The sequence below is a fragment of the Phodopus roborovskii genome, unplaced genomic scaffold, assembly GCF_943737965.1.
Source record: "Phodopus roborovskii unplaced genomic scaffold, PHOROB, whole genome shotgun sequence".
In the NCBI taxonomy this organism is placed as follows: domain Eukaryota; kingdom Metazoa; phylum Chordata; class Mammalia; order Rodentia; family Cricetidae; genus Phodopus; species Phodopus roborovskii.
In genome coordinates this window covers 3,386,991-3,402,627 of record NW_026125264.1, presented here as the reverse complement: position 1 = coordinate 3,402,627, position 15,637 = coordinate 3,386,991, and the positions used below count along the sequence as shown (strand labels likewise).

The window sequence follows — 15,637 nt, the reverse complement described above, 5'->3', positions numbered from 1 at the left end:
TGCTACTTTGCCTGGTGTTGTTTGTATTTATGTGTGTGCTGAGGTTAAAACTCAGGAAATTCAGGTGATGAATTAATACATTTTCTGACACATACCTTGTCACAGGTTCTTTGAGGCTGGAGGTATATGAATGAACAAACAAAAAATACTTGTCTCTAAAGAGGTTACATTTCAGTCAAGTGGGTAACTAAAGCCATTGTGCAAGCAGTCTCAATATTTGGGAGACTGAGCCAGGAGATTGCTTTGAGTTCAAGGCCAACATGGCTGTAAATAGTGTGACCCTGTTTCAGAGAGGTATTAGAAAGGGAAGGAAGGATGGAGGGATCAGGGAATAGGCAATGACAGATCACAGAAGATATTTAACTAAGGGATATGTTGCAATTAGTTAGGGTTTCTATTGCTATGATTAAAAACCATGCAACTCGGAAAGGGTTTATTTTAGCTTATCGTTCCACAGCACAGTTCATCACTGAGGGAACCTGGGGGGAGGGGGGGCGGGAGCTGAGGGCTATGGGCAGGGACCATAGAGGAATACTGCCTACTGGCCTTCTTGATCTTGGATTGCTCAACCTACTATCTACCATCCATGGCAACCTGTTTTGTAAGGGGATGGCTGGTAGCCCCATCCACAGTGATCTGAACCCTCTCACATATAATCAGTTAAGATAGTGTAACAGGCTTGCCTGCCTGCCAGTCTGGTTGGGCATTTTCTCAATTGAGGTTTCTTCTTCTCAAATGACTGTAGCTTGTGTCAAGTTAAAATAAAACTAGCTAGCACAGTGTAGGATATCCTAAAGGGTTCCATTGGAAAAGTAACAATTTTGAGAGCACTGGAGTAGACCCAGCAGTACAATGTAAGAAAGAAATATATCCCAAGAAGAAAAAGAATTTCTTTCCCCAAGTAAGTTAATAAATTCTAGGGCAGACATCAGCATAGTATAATCTAATCTGATTCAGTTGTAGCACTGACTACCTAGACATTGTATTAGATTCCTAAGGCTTCCTCTTCTTCCCTGTCAGCTGCTGGCTACAAGCCCCATGTTGTTCTCTACACTTCTGAACAACTGGCTATTACATTTTTTACACAATCCTTCTCTGGTTCAGTTTGCTAAAACCTTTCAGAATTTAGGTAAATAGATTTACTGCTTTGTTCAAAATGATATGAACAATGACAACAGGTGGAGAGATGAGCTGAGGGCAAGGTTTGTGGGGAGTTGTGCAGAGCTTCTATGCCATCTCCCAGCACACTGCTTTCTAGGAACTGCCACTTAGCTGTCCAGAAGCTCCTTGAACTCTACTGTGTTTTTCTTTTTGTTTTTTAAATTGCAATAAATGTGATGAAGTGTGAATAGCCAAATAGCATGTTGTAGGCTCAGATGGAAAACAAGTAAGACTACTCATCTTTTCACATTCCCTAGATGTGACACAAGACCCATTGGAAAAGGGTATCTTCATATGTGGTCTGCCAAAACACATTTTCATACAAGCTTCTGTGATCTGGCTTAGAAGAGAAGCTTCTATTGTTTACTTACAAGAGAAAAAGGAAGAGGGAAACAGTACACAGGGGGAGTTTTGTTCTCTGAGGCCTGCACTATGCCAGGAACTCAGGCTAGGAATGGAGCTAGGATCAAAGACAAGCACACAAAGAAGACCAAAACTTTACCAAAAACTATGTTTATCTTTTTAGAAATTTAGAAAATATAGACATTGTGGAAATTAGCCAGAAACCATGAATGAAAAACTGTGGGTATTAAAATCATAATATCACAATATGCTCTGCTGGAATACCAACACAGGTAAAGCTGAGACAGAAAGGAAAGAAGGGAATGAGGTCAGAGGGGAAGAGAACCTCCAAGTCATATGTTGTTCACAGACCTTTTCTCTGAAGATGGGGATCGGGGTCTGGACAGTTGGGATGTTGAAATTTCTGCAGGAGTAGTAAAAATAGCTAAGTGAAAACGCAGCAATGTTGCAAAGTGCTGGCAAGGATGAGAACAACTAGCTGAGGGTACCTTCTCGGAGTACTCCCGTGTCAGAATGAGAGTGATTTGAAGATGCAGTAGTTATATGTGACGCATTCTCTCCCTCCCTCTCTCTCCCTCTCTCGCCCTCCCTCCCCCTCACTCCATCCTTCTCTCTCTCTCTCTCTCCCTCTCTCGCCCTCCCTCCCCCTCACTCCATCCTTCTCTCTCTCTCTCTCTCTCTCTCTCTCTCTCTCTCTCTCTCTCTCTCTCTCTCTCTCCCTCTCAGCTAAGACTAATAGACTGGGGCTTAGCTGAATTTTACCATCCTGGCCAAGAATATAATGTCCGAGTTGCTTCCCGATACTTCAAAGGTCCAGAGCTACTTGTAGATTATCAGGTAAGAGGAAAATGGCAAGTACCATGTTGTTCCTTTGCACAGATTTTGCAGAAATGTCAGTTTGTGCTTTGAGTAAGCCATTTATCATATTCATAGCTGTCCTTTTTAAAGTAAAATGTAACAAATATATGAGCTGTCTTTTGTAACATGCTTTGTTTGTTTGGTAATGTTAAATTATGGTTCTGAATTTACCAAAGAAAACCAGAAGATACAATAGTAAGAGGTTCTCTTGATCCAGGAGGCATGTTGTATATAACTTGTAAACCAGCTTTTAGGAGATAGAGGCTGAAGAATCAGTTCAATTAAGGCCAGCCTGGACTACATGAGACACTCTTTTACAAAGAAAAAATCTCCTACATGTCTCCTAAATTGAGCCTCAAATATAAAGAACCCCCCCCCTCCATAATACACATTCCAGGCTTGGTGGTTCACACTGATTTCCTTGCACTTGGAAGCCAGAGTGAGGCAAGAGAATTGCCACAAGATTGAGATCTGCCTTTGGCTATAGTATAAGACCCTATCCCCACATTGGAAGAAAAAAAAAGGTGGGAGAAATGGTTCAGAAGTTAAGAACACTTAGGGCTGGAGAGATGATGGCTCAGGGTTTGAGAGTACAGGATAACTGGGCATTGGTGGCACATACTTTTAGTCCCAGCATTTGGGAAGCAGAGACAGGCAGATCTCTGTGAGTTCAAGGCCAGCCTGGCCTACAGAGTGAGTTCCAGGACAGGTTCCAAAGCTACACAAAGAAACTCTGTCTCAGGGGAAGAAAAAACAAAACACAGGCTATTCTTCCAGAGGTCCTGAGTTCAGTTCTCAGCAAGTACATGGTTGCTCACAACCATCTGTAATGAGATCTGGCACTCTCTTTTGTCATGAAGGCATCCATGCCCAACAATGGAGGTGAACACCTTTAATCCCTGCATTCAGGAGGCAGAGACAGGTGGATCTCTATGAGTTCCAGACCATCCTGATCTATGAAGCTATTACACAAAGAAACCTTATGTCAAAATAAATAAATAAACAGATAGATAGATAGATAGATAGATAGATAGATAGATAGATAGATAGTATGGGCGTTTTGCTCAGCTGTCTGTCTTAAGTATCACATTCATGCCTGGTACCCATGGAGGTCAGAAGAGGGCACTGGATTCCCTGCAATGTGGGTTCTTGAACGCTAATCTGGCTCCTCTGGAAGAGCAGTCAGTGTTCCTAACCAATGAGCCATCTCTGCAGCCCCAAAATAAGTCTTTGTGGAAAATAAAAAGATTTACCTAGTATTTTAGAACTCTTCAGGAGACACTTGTTAACAGATGTCTTCAAGTTTCAGGATCTGCCCCCTAAGTTGCATCTCTAGAATTCTAAGATTGTAACCTTGCCAGGCATGGAGGTATGTTATGCTTTAATCACAGCACTCAGGAGGCAGAAGCCGGCATCTCCATGAGTTCAAGTACAGTCTGGATGACATAGTGAGGATAGCCATGACTATACAGTAGTACCCTGTCTCAAAAAGTTTACTGGGTTGGGTAGGTCTTCTCCCCTCTGAAGGGGATCCTTGTATTTCTTCACATAGTAAAATTGCAGGTTTTCTTACCAAATGAAGAAAGCAATTCAAAGTAGTATGGCAATTTTTTTTAAAAAAAAACTGGGTTGAAGAGCTGAGGTTGCTCAGATGTTAAGAGCACATATTGTTCTTGTAGAAGATCCAAGTTAGTTCTCATAGCCACCTGTAACTTCAACTCTAGGGAATCAAGGGTCCTTGATGAGTGAAGGGTACTTTCATTCATGTGCACATATACTCCAATCACCCTGTACACAAATACACGTAATTAAAAATAAGTCTCTGGGGAGAAATAAAATTGGATTTAAAAAACAAACAAACAAAAAATTAGCTGGGTAAAAGAAGCCATAAAAAGACTGAAAAGGGGGGTATATGAATGTATGAATGGGTTATTGGTGTTTCACAAAGTGAACTTTAAAATTCTTTTTTAAATGTCTATTTTGTATCTGGAAGTGACAAGCCTTGGAATTCATGTGATAACAATGTTTTCTTTACTACAGATGTATGATTATAGTTTGGATATGTGGAGCTTGGGTTGTATGCTGGCAAGTATGATCTTCCGGAAGGAGCCATTTTTCCATGGACATGACAATTATGATCAGGTGATAGCATGTTATTCCCTTAAGAAATTTACTGACCTAGTATAAATGTGGCCATATCTGCAAACTCATAAGAAATTTTATTGGGTCTGGGCTACAGAGTGTGTTCACTGTCATTGTGGGCTACAGGGTAAGTTCCAAACCAGCCTGAGCTACAATGTTTAAAAATTAAAGACCTATCCAGATGTTGTTTTGCATTCCTTTAGTCCTAGCACCTGGGAGACAAGGGCATGTGAGCATGTGGGTTTCTGAGTCCTTAGGCCATTGTGGCCTACCCACCCCCATGATAACTCATACCTTTAATCTTAGCACTCAGGAGGGAGAGGCAGCAGGTGTCTTTGAGTTAAAGGCCAGCTTGGTTTACACAGCAAGTTCCAGGACAGTCAGAGCTACATACAGTGAGCCTGTCTCAAAAATTAAAAAAAAAAAGAAAAAAAAAGGTTTTTGTTTTTGTTTTTTTTTGTTTTGTTTTGTTTTGTTTTTATGTAAAGTACAGTTGCCCCATACTACCACCATTCCAAATCTTACCTCCAAGTCCAATTCATAATACACAATATTTTAGAATTCTCTACTTATATACTAGTTCTTGGAGCAGCCCAATTTATTAACCTTTAGACATCAGAAACACATACACACCATTTCTTTTTGACGTTTTTCTTTTGCTTCTTTATAAAGTATGCATATACTGGGGCTGGAGAGACAGCTTAGTGGCTTAGAAGTTTGTTGCTCTTACAGTTCTTAGCACCAACATCATTTTAGCTCACAACCACCTGTAAGTCCAGTCCTGGGTAATCTGATCTCTTCTCCTGGCTGCCCTCCATGAGTACAGCACAGATGTGGTATGCATACATATATGAAAAGATTGCTTTTTTTCTTGGGGGTGGGGCATTAAATAGTTTTCAGAAAATGAAGTGGTACATGCCTTTAGTCCCAGCACTCAGGAGGTAGTGTGAGTAGGAGGACAGCTTCATCTACAAAGACAGTTTCAAGACAGCCAAGGCTGTTACACAGAAAAGAAAACAAAAGCTGGAGAGATGGGTCAGTGGTTAAGACCACTTGTTGAACTTGCAGAGGACTTGAGTTCAATGCCCAGCACCTACATGATGGTCCACAACCATTTTTTATAACTCCAGTTCCAAATTATTTAACTCCCTCTTGGCCTCTGTAGGCTCTAGTCATGCATATGGTAGACAAAACACCAATGCACACAAAATAAAAATAGTTCTTTTAGACTTTCTTCCATGTGTCAGCTTATATTTAATAGTGCTCTAGTCATTTTCTCCATATAAATGAGTTTAGGTAGGTAGGTGTTTGTGTGTGTGTGTGTGTGTGTGTGTGTGTGTGTGTGTTCATTCATTCAACAGAAATGTATATGGAACCAAGAAAAGTAAGATGTCTTTAACTAAAGACAACCACCAGGAAGTTAAAGTCTACAGCTTTGTGTCGCCATACAGAACTGAAGGGATATGGGGGTGAAGAGGAACACCTTCAAATAGCTTGTTGTCTGTCTATAGGCAAATCCAACAGTAAAGCAGTTGGCTATAGTAATGTAAATGCAAAAGTGTGACAAGTTCCAAAAGATACATCATTGTTTGAGTTGTGATGAGGAACAAAGATTATCAGGGGGACTTTCAAGGAGAGAAAAAAAAAACAGGCAATATAGTTGGCTTTTTCTAACATTTTCACATTGAGTTGACATACGGATTCTATAGGAAATAACCCTTCTACACACCAAAATTTGAATTAAAACATTGAGGGGTAATACTTATTTGTAGGGCATATCAGTATCTTTTATTTAATTCATTTATTATTCGTTACTGATTTGATCATATGTTTGTGTTGGTTTTGTTTCTTCAATATTAGTTGGTCAGGATAGCCAAGGTTCTGGGAACAGAAGATTTATATGACTATATTGACAAGTACAACATTGAATTAGATCCACGTTTCAACGATATCTTGGGCAGGTAAGTCTCTCTCTCTCTCTCTCCCCTTCTCCCTTTCCTTCTCTCTCTCTCTCCCTCTCTCTCCCTTTCTCCCCTCTGTGGTTTGGCCTTTTGGATCCCGGAAATTGTCTTGTTCTCTTTGCCTGAAGTATAAGGTTCTGGTGTGGTGCTGCAGAGTACTATTTGAGCATACTTGATAACATCATATTGAATGGCCTTCTGTCTAAATTCACATAGAAAAGTCTTGAGTGTGACTATTACAGTCAGATGGTTCCTGTGAAGGGAATTTAAGTAAATGTAAGATCTAAGTAGAAGAACACAGTTGGATCAAACTTCAAAGTCTCTCCTAATATGGTTTTCGTCTTCAATGGCAGTACTTTTTGAACAGAGAAATAGACTGATTTGCTGACAGCCTCCTGGCAGTGCTGAGACAGACTAGGAATGCACTGGCCACTTCATATGAGGACGTAGATACAGAAGTAAAGGCACTTACTTATCTGCCAACTGGCAGAACTGGCCAAGTATGATGATGGGGGAGGAATACTACTGGCTGGCTCAGCCACCTGACTGCTTCACAAGTACCTTAACAACCTAAAGTGTGTTTCTTCAGAGGGGGAAGGCTCAGGTTTCTCCTTGGTGCAACACTGTCATTTCCAGTTGCCAGTTACTAGTTACCTTCTATCTGTGGGTGTTATCCTTCTGTAATACAGTAATGATTCAAGACTGTTCTTTGGATCTTATCGCTGTTTGCTTTTTGTTGGTTCTGCAACCTGTGACTCATTTCTAATTTTGCCTTATAGACACTCTCGTAAGCGATGGGAACGTTTTGTCCACAGTGAAAACCAGCACCTTGTTAGCCCTGAGGCCTTGGATTTTCTGGACAAGCTCCTGCGATATGACCACCAGTCAAGGCTCACTGCGAGAGAGGCCATGGAGCACCCTTACTTCTGTGAGTCCAGTTGTGTAGCCCTTCACTGCTCAGCGGACTATATGAGGCAGAGGAGAATTTATGTTGTAAACAAGGTTCTAAGTGTTGTAAATCAGATCTAGAATCTAGCTCCTATTCGTCTGCCAAAATGTTAGTTTACTCATTCTGACATTCTGAGCCTTGTTTTTTCAGCTGAGAGGCACTGACAGCAGTTGTCAGGCGCAATTATTGGTAAGAGGGCTGGGGATATCACAGTATGGTGAGGCCTTCAGTTTAATCCACAGTGCTACCAAAAAAGGTACATTATAATGCTTTAATGAAATTTCACTGTCTACCAGACTACCAGAATATGGTTCATGCCCATATTCCTGTACTTGGGAGACATAGACAGAAGGTTCACCAAAAGTTCCAAATCAGATTAGGCCACATCATAACAAGCCAGGCTAGGCTATAAAATAAGAATGAATGAATGAATGAATGAATGAATGAATGAATATATATATTGTTTTGTTTTGTTTTTTTTTTTTTTTTGCAAAGATGTTTTTCCTATAAACATTTATTTTCCTACCAATTCTCAGTGACTGGTTTGACCTAGTTGAATAAAATAGGTCTTTTTCTTTCTTTCTTTCTTTTTTTTTTTTAATATTACATTTTTTTTTTCCATCCCCAAAAGGTGGTTTATCCAGAAACCAAGAAAATAAAAATCAGAATAAACTCAAAGGGAGAAACCTGTCCACTCACTACCAGGCAGGCAGGCCAGCAGCCAACTTCCACCGCAGGAGGTCTCCAGAGACCCCTGCCCACCGCAAACAAGGGGAAGATCAGGAGGGGCTGAGAGAGCACTGAATCAGCTATGTCTTCATTACAAGAGTGAGAGAGGTGGCAGAGATGCGGCTAGATGGATATATAGAATAAAATAGGTCTTAACCTGTTCCATGTCTACTAATCATTTGTTGGAGAGAGCCAGTACTTTACAAGTCTTTACTGTTATATAAACCATTAAGGTTTATGGGTATATAGCCAGCTATCCTTTTGTGAGTGAAATGATACTCCTACCCATTCTAGACTCACCATGCTGTTTGTTTCAACATTGGATTGTTCCCTGAGGAATAGTGCAATGATTTTCCAATTAGTCTGGTACCTTGAATGGATATTTACTTATCTTCTGACCTTTGTTATACTCAGAATAGGTTTTTAACCACAGTTCTACGGGTCATGTGTTGATTATGCACTATTTATTTGATTCATGTTGAAGGTATTTGCCACTTTATGTTCTAAGAGTGAGTGAGTGAGTATAAGTTAATGGTAAATATTGAAGATAGCTACAGTTACTTCTCCCCAACTAGTTTAGTACATCAAGCAGAACAGAACCTAACTCTACTATCTACTTTCTAGACACTGTTGTAAAGGACCAGGCTCGAATGAGCTCATCCAGCATGCCAGGGGGCAGTACACCTGTCAGCAGCGCCAATATGATGTCAGGTTGGTGATTGGTAACTTCTCTTTTTAGAAAATTTAGAAGAAAGTTACTATTCTTAGTTTCACTTCCTTCTGTTTATTTCTTGTGTACCTTTTCTTCCCTGTAAAATGGTGGGCATGGGTAGGTGTGAGAACATTAACATGCATTGTGTGGAAGCCAGAGGTTAGCCTCAGACGTGGTTGCTAGGGAGCCATCACTTTGTTATTAAGAGTGTGTTTACCTGAGTATATGCATGTGCACCATGACATAGACTTTCTCCCTAGGACCCACCAATTAAGTTAGACTAACTGGCCAGACAGCCCCAGGGATCTGTCTTTTTCCCCCTCCCAATCCTAGGTTTGCTCCTTCAACACAGCTTTTTACATGGGTGCCTGGCCTCAAAAATTGGTCAGTGGGTAAATATAATCTATGCTGCTAAATAATCTGGAAGTAATTTTAGTGACACTGTCTTGAGTAGGATATCAACAATGTCTTCCCTTCAAAGCTCCAGTATCCCTACAGAAAATTTCTTGCAGGGACTTGCATTCCCAACAAATCATGAAGAACAAAGAGATTTATATATGTTTGTTTGTTGTTATTGCTATTTTGAAACAGGGTCTTTCATATTTTTCACAATATGCTCCTTTAAATTTTTCATATTTTTTGAACCATGTATTAAAATCTCCCACATTCATGGTTTTACTTATGATCCAAAAATACAGTTTGTCTAGAATCTATCAAGATTCATATAACTTTTGTTATTTTTTTTTTTTGTTAAATTGTTCTATGACTGTGCTTAGTTTATGAACTAATCTTCATTATACATATATGTGTTTATTAAAAACATGTCCATGGGGCCTTAAAACACATCCCTCACAGATAGGGGGTGGTCTTATATTTGGAGAGAGAAAGAGATGGCTAATTGAAGGCAAGCTGATTTGTAATTGTGATAAAAATGGAGAAGAAACCAAATGGAAATAGATTCCAAAACTGTGATTCCAAATCATAGTTTAGAGTCATTTGCCTTTCTCCACTTAGTGACCATTGTATATTAACAATTAGGTGGGTGAAGTCCTGTGTTGTTTAGTGTGGTAGAAACTGCCCACACAGCTATTTAATGAAAACTGGGTAAAAGTTCTATTGAGTCCCCAGTCCTTGTAGCCACATTTCAGATGTGTGCTCACCACATGTCTAGTCCCAGGTCACCCTGTGAGAAGGTGGGATGCAGAGCAGAGAGAGCTTCTAGACAGGCTGCAGATGGTATCTCCGCATAATTGTGGGTTAGCTGCCTACTAAATTCATTGATTAGGACTTGTTTTAACTTGGATTTGTACAGATTAAACTTTGAAATGTGCAAAAAAAATGTGGCCAAGAGAAGTCATGAAGAAAGAATTTTCATTGTTTTAACTTTTGGGGAAAGTTTTATGGAAAGTTTGTTGGCTGCAATTGGTGCACTTGGTGTCTCTGGCTTATTGCAGGCTCTTTTTTTACAGGGATTTCTTCAGTGCCAACCCCTTCACCCCTTGGACCTCTGGCAGGCTCACCAGTGATTGCTGCTGCCAACTCCCTTGGGATGCCTGTTCCAGCTGCCGCTGGCGCTCAACAGTAATGACCCCCATCCATCTCCTGATGCCTAAGCAGAGGTGGGGAAGTCCACCCTCTCCTTGATGCAGCTTGCGCCTGGTTGGGAGGGGTGAGAACATTTCAGAAGCACCGTGTCTGAACCGTTGCTTGTGGATTTAGTAGTTGAGTCATAAAAAAAATTATAATAGGCTGATTTTCTTTTTTTTTTTTTTTTTTTTTTTTTTTTTTCAACTTGAACTTTTCATAACTCAGGGGATTCCCTGAAAAATTACCTGCAGGTGGAATATTTCATGGACAAAATTTTTTCTTTCCTTCCAAATTCAGTTCATCACCACTAAAGATCAAAGATAAACTTGGCCTCAATCCCAGATGCTGTGTTTGGGGGGAGATTTCTTCCCCTTTCCACATTGCTCTCCCTACATTACTATACTTTTGGGGGTTGGATCTTATGCTCTTCTCCAGAGATTATAAAAATCAAGGAAGGTGGAAAGAAGAAAGGTAGGGAGGATTCAGTCCATCCTGAACACCGTTCTGCTGGTCACATCATCACCTTCTCCAGGACTGCGTCCATGGGTTATTCCAGCTCTGGTGGCAGTGGATCTGTCTTAGTTACATCAAGATGTTAAAAGTCTACCCGACTTGCAGACAGATCCTAAAGCTTTTCTGAATGAATCATGTCTTACTGACCTAACCCTAAATCATTTTAATTTTAGTTTAGTTTAAATCTGTGATACTTTCCTTCCTGGGCTCTTGCTTTGGTCTTTCCCTTTTCATCTCTTGACATACTGTGCTTCATAGCTGGTAGGAAAGGGAAGGCAAAATCTTTTTCAGTTTTCTTTGACTTGGCCATTTTGAAGTCAGTTAGTTACTGGGCGTAATTTATTGCTTTTTAAAAAAGAAATACTGTCCATATAAGTTTCATGCTAGCACTCTTAAGAGCTAACGGGTGATGTGGCCATACTGGGTTCATTTTAAGCTTTGTAATTTTTTTCTCCTCCTACCTTCCCCTTTCTTTATATGCCATCTAGTGAGGAGACCTGCTCTCAGAGTTGTAATTGTGTCTGAGAGGCAGGAGCAGAGCCACTGTCTGCAGTAACCCAGAAATGGTAGACCTGTAATTGTGGGAAACTGTCAGCTCTCTTGTTATGGCCCTGCCATCCCTTGCTGTGTGTATATATATAATACTTTGTCCTTCATATGTGAAAGATCCAGTGTTGGAATTCTTTGGTGTAAATAAACGTTTGGTTTTATTTATCAAGGTTAGATTTAAGTTCCCTGTGTAAAGGTCTCGCTGGGTGGGTATGTCACATTCAAACTTGAGGGGACTACAGCCCATGCCATGGAGGCTTCCCAAGGCCCTCATTTTTATGCACCCCTCGATTGACCCATGATACTGGGCAGGGCAGAGAGGCCTTAAAAAAAAAAAAAAAAAAAAAAAAAAAAAAAATAGCACCACAAGCCAAAGCGTCTCTGGGGATTAAGGATCCTTTGCCATAAAACTCATTCTGTGTCTCAGCATTGCAGGGATTGGGGATAGGACAAGTCACCAGTTTGTGTGTTTGTGTGTGTGTATAAAGTGGACTTTCCACTGTAATCCAGCCACCTAAGTTTATCAGGTGCTTCACTGAGGAAGCCTAGTTTTTTAAGCACAATAACAAAACATCAGCTCTGTATTTTCTCCTCTCGTTTCATTACAATAGCTGCCTATGGGGACTAGGAAAGAAAATCTTCCAACATTTTAAGGCCTAAAGTCTTAGTTCCCCATTCTCCTACCTTTATAGATTCATGAGCCTTTCTCACATGGCATCATAGGTAAAACATGTTTGGTGAATTTAATTAACTTACCTAACATTGTAACCCATCTTGGCTTTAGTAACTTTATCGAGGTGGTGGCTTTAGCGAATGTAATGATAAAGTAAGTAGAGGACGCTAATGCCTTTCTTAACCTTTCTCAACCATAGGGAGAGCTAAAAAGAAAACTTCTGACTGCAGAGTGATTTTTCTTCTTTTTGGCCACTTGCAGTGACTATTTATTGTACTTGATTCTTGTATGCCCTAGTCTGCTGTGAGGGTTACCATGCTGGATTTGTGCAGAGCCGAAAGCACCAGGTGTGCTAGAGATGCAGTTTGTGATTATGTTTGCACTGGATCGTGATTTGAACAAGACATTTAGATGGATGAATTCTTTCTTTTGAGGTGGAAAGGAAGGTTGTAGATCAGGACTCCACACCCTACTTACAGCTCAGAAATCCAGGTGTGTCTGAGGCTGGTGTGGATAGCTACTGATGGCTGGGCCTCCTAACGCTCATCACACCTGCTACAAGAGCTAATGGTGAATGCAGGGGACTCTTAAGTGCCACCTAAGAGCTTTTTAAAATACATAGAAGTTTAAAACAAACAAGGAGTCACTGCAGAAATGTGGAGAGTTTCAAAAGACCTGAATGGGGAGGGGAGTGGAGGGGAGGGGAGGGCCAGGGTTACAGAGTAACAACTTCTGTGTTGTAAATTACCTCATCTGTACACCTTGTATTGGGACACTATTTCTCAGCACTTCCTGTGTCTGCATTGCTTAGATGGTGGGAAATGGATGCCAACATGGAAGAGCTGTGTTGGCAGTTACTCTGAAAGTAGTTTTTAGCTTTGTTTTGAAGTGTCCCTTCCCCCCTTTAAGTTTAAAGACAGAATTCCCCTCTTTGATTTATTGGTTATAATTGTATTGTAATTGGTATGACTAAGACATACTGTGCTGGGAAGAAGTTGTGCCATGAAGGTCTTTAATTTTTTTTAATAAAAACATTTAAATAAATGAAATGTCCCTGCAGCCTCAGCAATATACTTCTCCAACCGACACCGTGTGTGATAAAGGATTGCTTAGTTTTCATGTGATTTGAAGTTAATACTGGGTTGGTGGAGAGGTTAGGCGTGAGAAATTGATATTGGTGGAAGAACCCTAAAGACTTGAGAGTTTTGGTATTGAAGTACAGTGGAAGGGAGTGTGATGGGTGTATTTCATTTATGTCGATACCCCACATGTACTTACTAGGCACATCACATAACTTCTGTTACATAGGGCCAGATGCAGTGAGAATGTATTTATGTCTGGTTAGTTCCTGGTGTTCACTTTGTCAGCTCTTCACAGTACGATTTGGAAGAGGCCCTGCTCTCTTTGGGACCTCTATGTGTTTTAAGGAAGGAGAAACTACATGAGTTGTCTGAGGGCTGGATTTTTTTTTTTTTTTTTTTTAACTTCTAAGTGGTACTTAATTTAAAAATTGGTAACAGCTTGTTTCAGTGAGAACAATATTGATGAACTGTGTTAGAATCCCTATGGATAGTCAACCTTGAAGGTAGCCCAGCTATGAAAGCTGTTTTGCACTCTTAGAGACCTAGGCTCTGTGTGTGTGTGTGTGTGTGTGTGTAGGGGGTGCGTGCTGAACTTGTTCGAGCATACTAGTCACAAGCTGCCATAAAGGGCTGACAATATGTGTGAAACAGGTAACTGACTTATCAGTACCAGTTGAGTCACTCTCTCACAAAAAAAAAAAAAAGAGAGAGCAGGAGAACCCATTTGCTTCTCAGTTTAATCATAGTTGTAAGAACCAGAGAATGCTGGCATCCTGAATTTCTTTTCCTTTGCCTTAAATGTCCACTATATAGGATTTTACAGCTTCAACTTAATTGGAGTTGAGACAATTGGGGATTAAAAAGCTAGGTTTAGGTATAAGAAGCTATCATGTAATATAATTAGAATTGATCATTTAATCCTGAAAAATGTAGTTTGGTTCTCACTCTATACAAACCCCCCCCCCCCCATGAGGTTTTAGTGGTTCTTCAGTAGTCACAAGCCCTTGCCTGCCTTCCTGCTGCTATGGTTCTCCTTAGTGTTGTAGTTTTAAGGAATGTCCCTGGTTATGGGCGGTGTGTGCTAAAGAGATTGTCTGGCTTCTAGGACCATTTCTCTCTTGTTTTTTCAAGACCGGGTTTTTCTGTGTAATAGTCCTTGCTGTCCTGGAAATCACTTTATAGACCAAGCTGGCCTTGAACTCAGAGATCTGCCTACCTCTGTGTTCCGAGTATTGGGATTAAAGATGTATACCACAGCACCAACCTAGAACCATTTCTAGGTTGAGGAAAAACTTAAATTAACCATAAGTCTTTGGGGGTGACAACTTCATTACTCAGAAATCGGGTCTGAAAACTGGGATTATCATGTCCCATGCATGTAATGTTTCCTCTCCTTGCTTCTACTGCTGGCTTTCTTTTTCTTGCCACTTGAACCTTCCTTGTATTATTTTGTTGATATAATTGCCCTTCCCTACCTTGTTTGTCTTACTAAAATCCTTTTTCTAAAATGTAGGCCTTATCATCTCCCGGGATTTAAGAGGGCTGAATGGAATGACATAGTGCTTACTAAATGACTGGTTCCTTGCTCCCACTACCATTCTTCCCTCCCCTCTGCACATTCAAAAAGATGGAATTATCAAAACCTTGTCCTTGGGTTTATAGTTATAATTACAAGTCACAGTCCAGACTGAATCAGTACAACAGGGAAATGTTTATTTAATGAGTCCTAGTGAATAAGTGGGTGAGACTAATAAGCAGAAGATTTAAACACAGAAATTTAGTTTGGTTTTTTGAGTCAGGGTCTGTCTGGAACTGTTGTGTCTATCAGGCTGGCCTTGAACTAACAGGTCTACCTTTTGCCTGAGCGCTGGGATTTCCAGCTAATTTTCTTTTTTTAAGGCCTGTATATAATAATATAAAAATGCAAACTGTTCTCCAAATAAGATGGGTACATAGAGAGTATCACAAGATATTCTGGTTCTGGAGCCCATCTTAACATAAGCAAATATTTTTCAGACTTTGTAGCCTTTCTTTGATGCTGTGAGAAATTTAACCACTTCCAAGAAGCAACCTAGCAGAATTGTAGGTGACCTACTTTTAAACAGAGTTCTGTCTGGCTCTGTGAATTGAGGATAAGTTATTTAGCCTCTCTGAATCTTCTCAAGTAATTTATTATTGTAAGACATTACCAATATGTACCAAGATAAAAAGAAAGCTGTAAAGATCCAGAGAAGGGCAGCCACCCAAGTTGAGTCTTCATTACATGGGAATGGGACCCATTTACCCTCCCTGGTCATAATCACTTCCTGTCCCAGAAGTCCTAATACTTTCTTCATCTAGAAGAGAGAAGAAAAAAAT

The 15,637-nt window shown here is 40.3% G+C and overlaps 1 protein-coding gene across 1 annotated transcript in view; it reads left to right on the top strand.

The window, feature by feature from the left end:
* Csnk2a1 (casein kinase 2 alpha 1) overlaps positions 1 to 11,693 on the top strand; it is a 48,339-nt gene extending 36,646 nt beyond the window's left edge. The window contains exons 7-12 of the mRNA XM_051193633.1: positions 2,251 to 2,361; positions 4,423 to 4,524; positions 6,385 to 6,485; positions 7,265 to 7,413; positions 8,788 to 8,874; positions 10,345 to 11,693. Coding sequence (XP_051049590.1) covers positions 2,251 to 2,361; positions 4,423 to 4,524; positions 6,385 to 6,485; positions 7,265 to 7,413; positions 8,788 to 8,874; positions 10,345 to 10,460 — 666 coding nt within the window. The 3' untranslated portion in view covers positions 10,461 to 11,693. The remainder of the gene's footprint in view (positions 1 to 2,250; positions 2,362 to 4,422; positions 4,525 to 6,384; positions 6,486 to 7,264; positions 7,414 to 8,787; positions 8,875 to 10,344) is intronic.
* Positions 11,694 to 15,637: the final 3,944 nt, after the last annotated feature.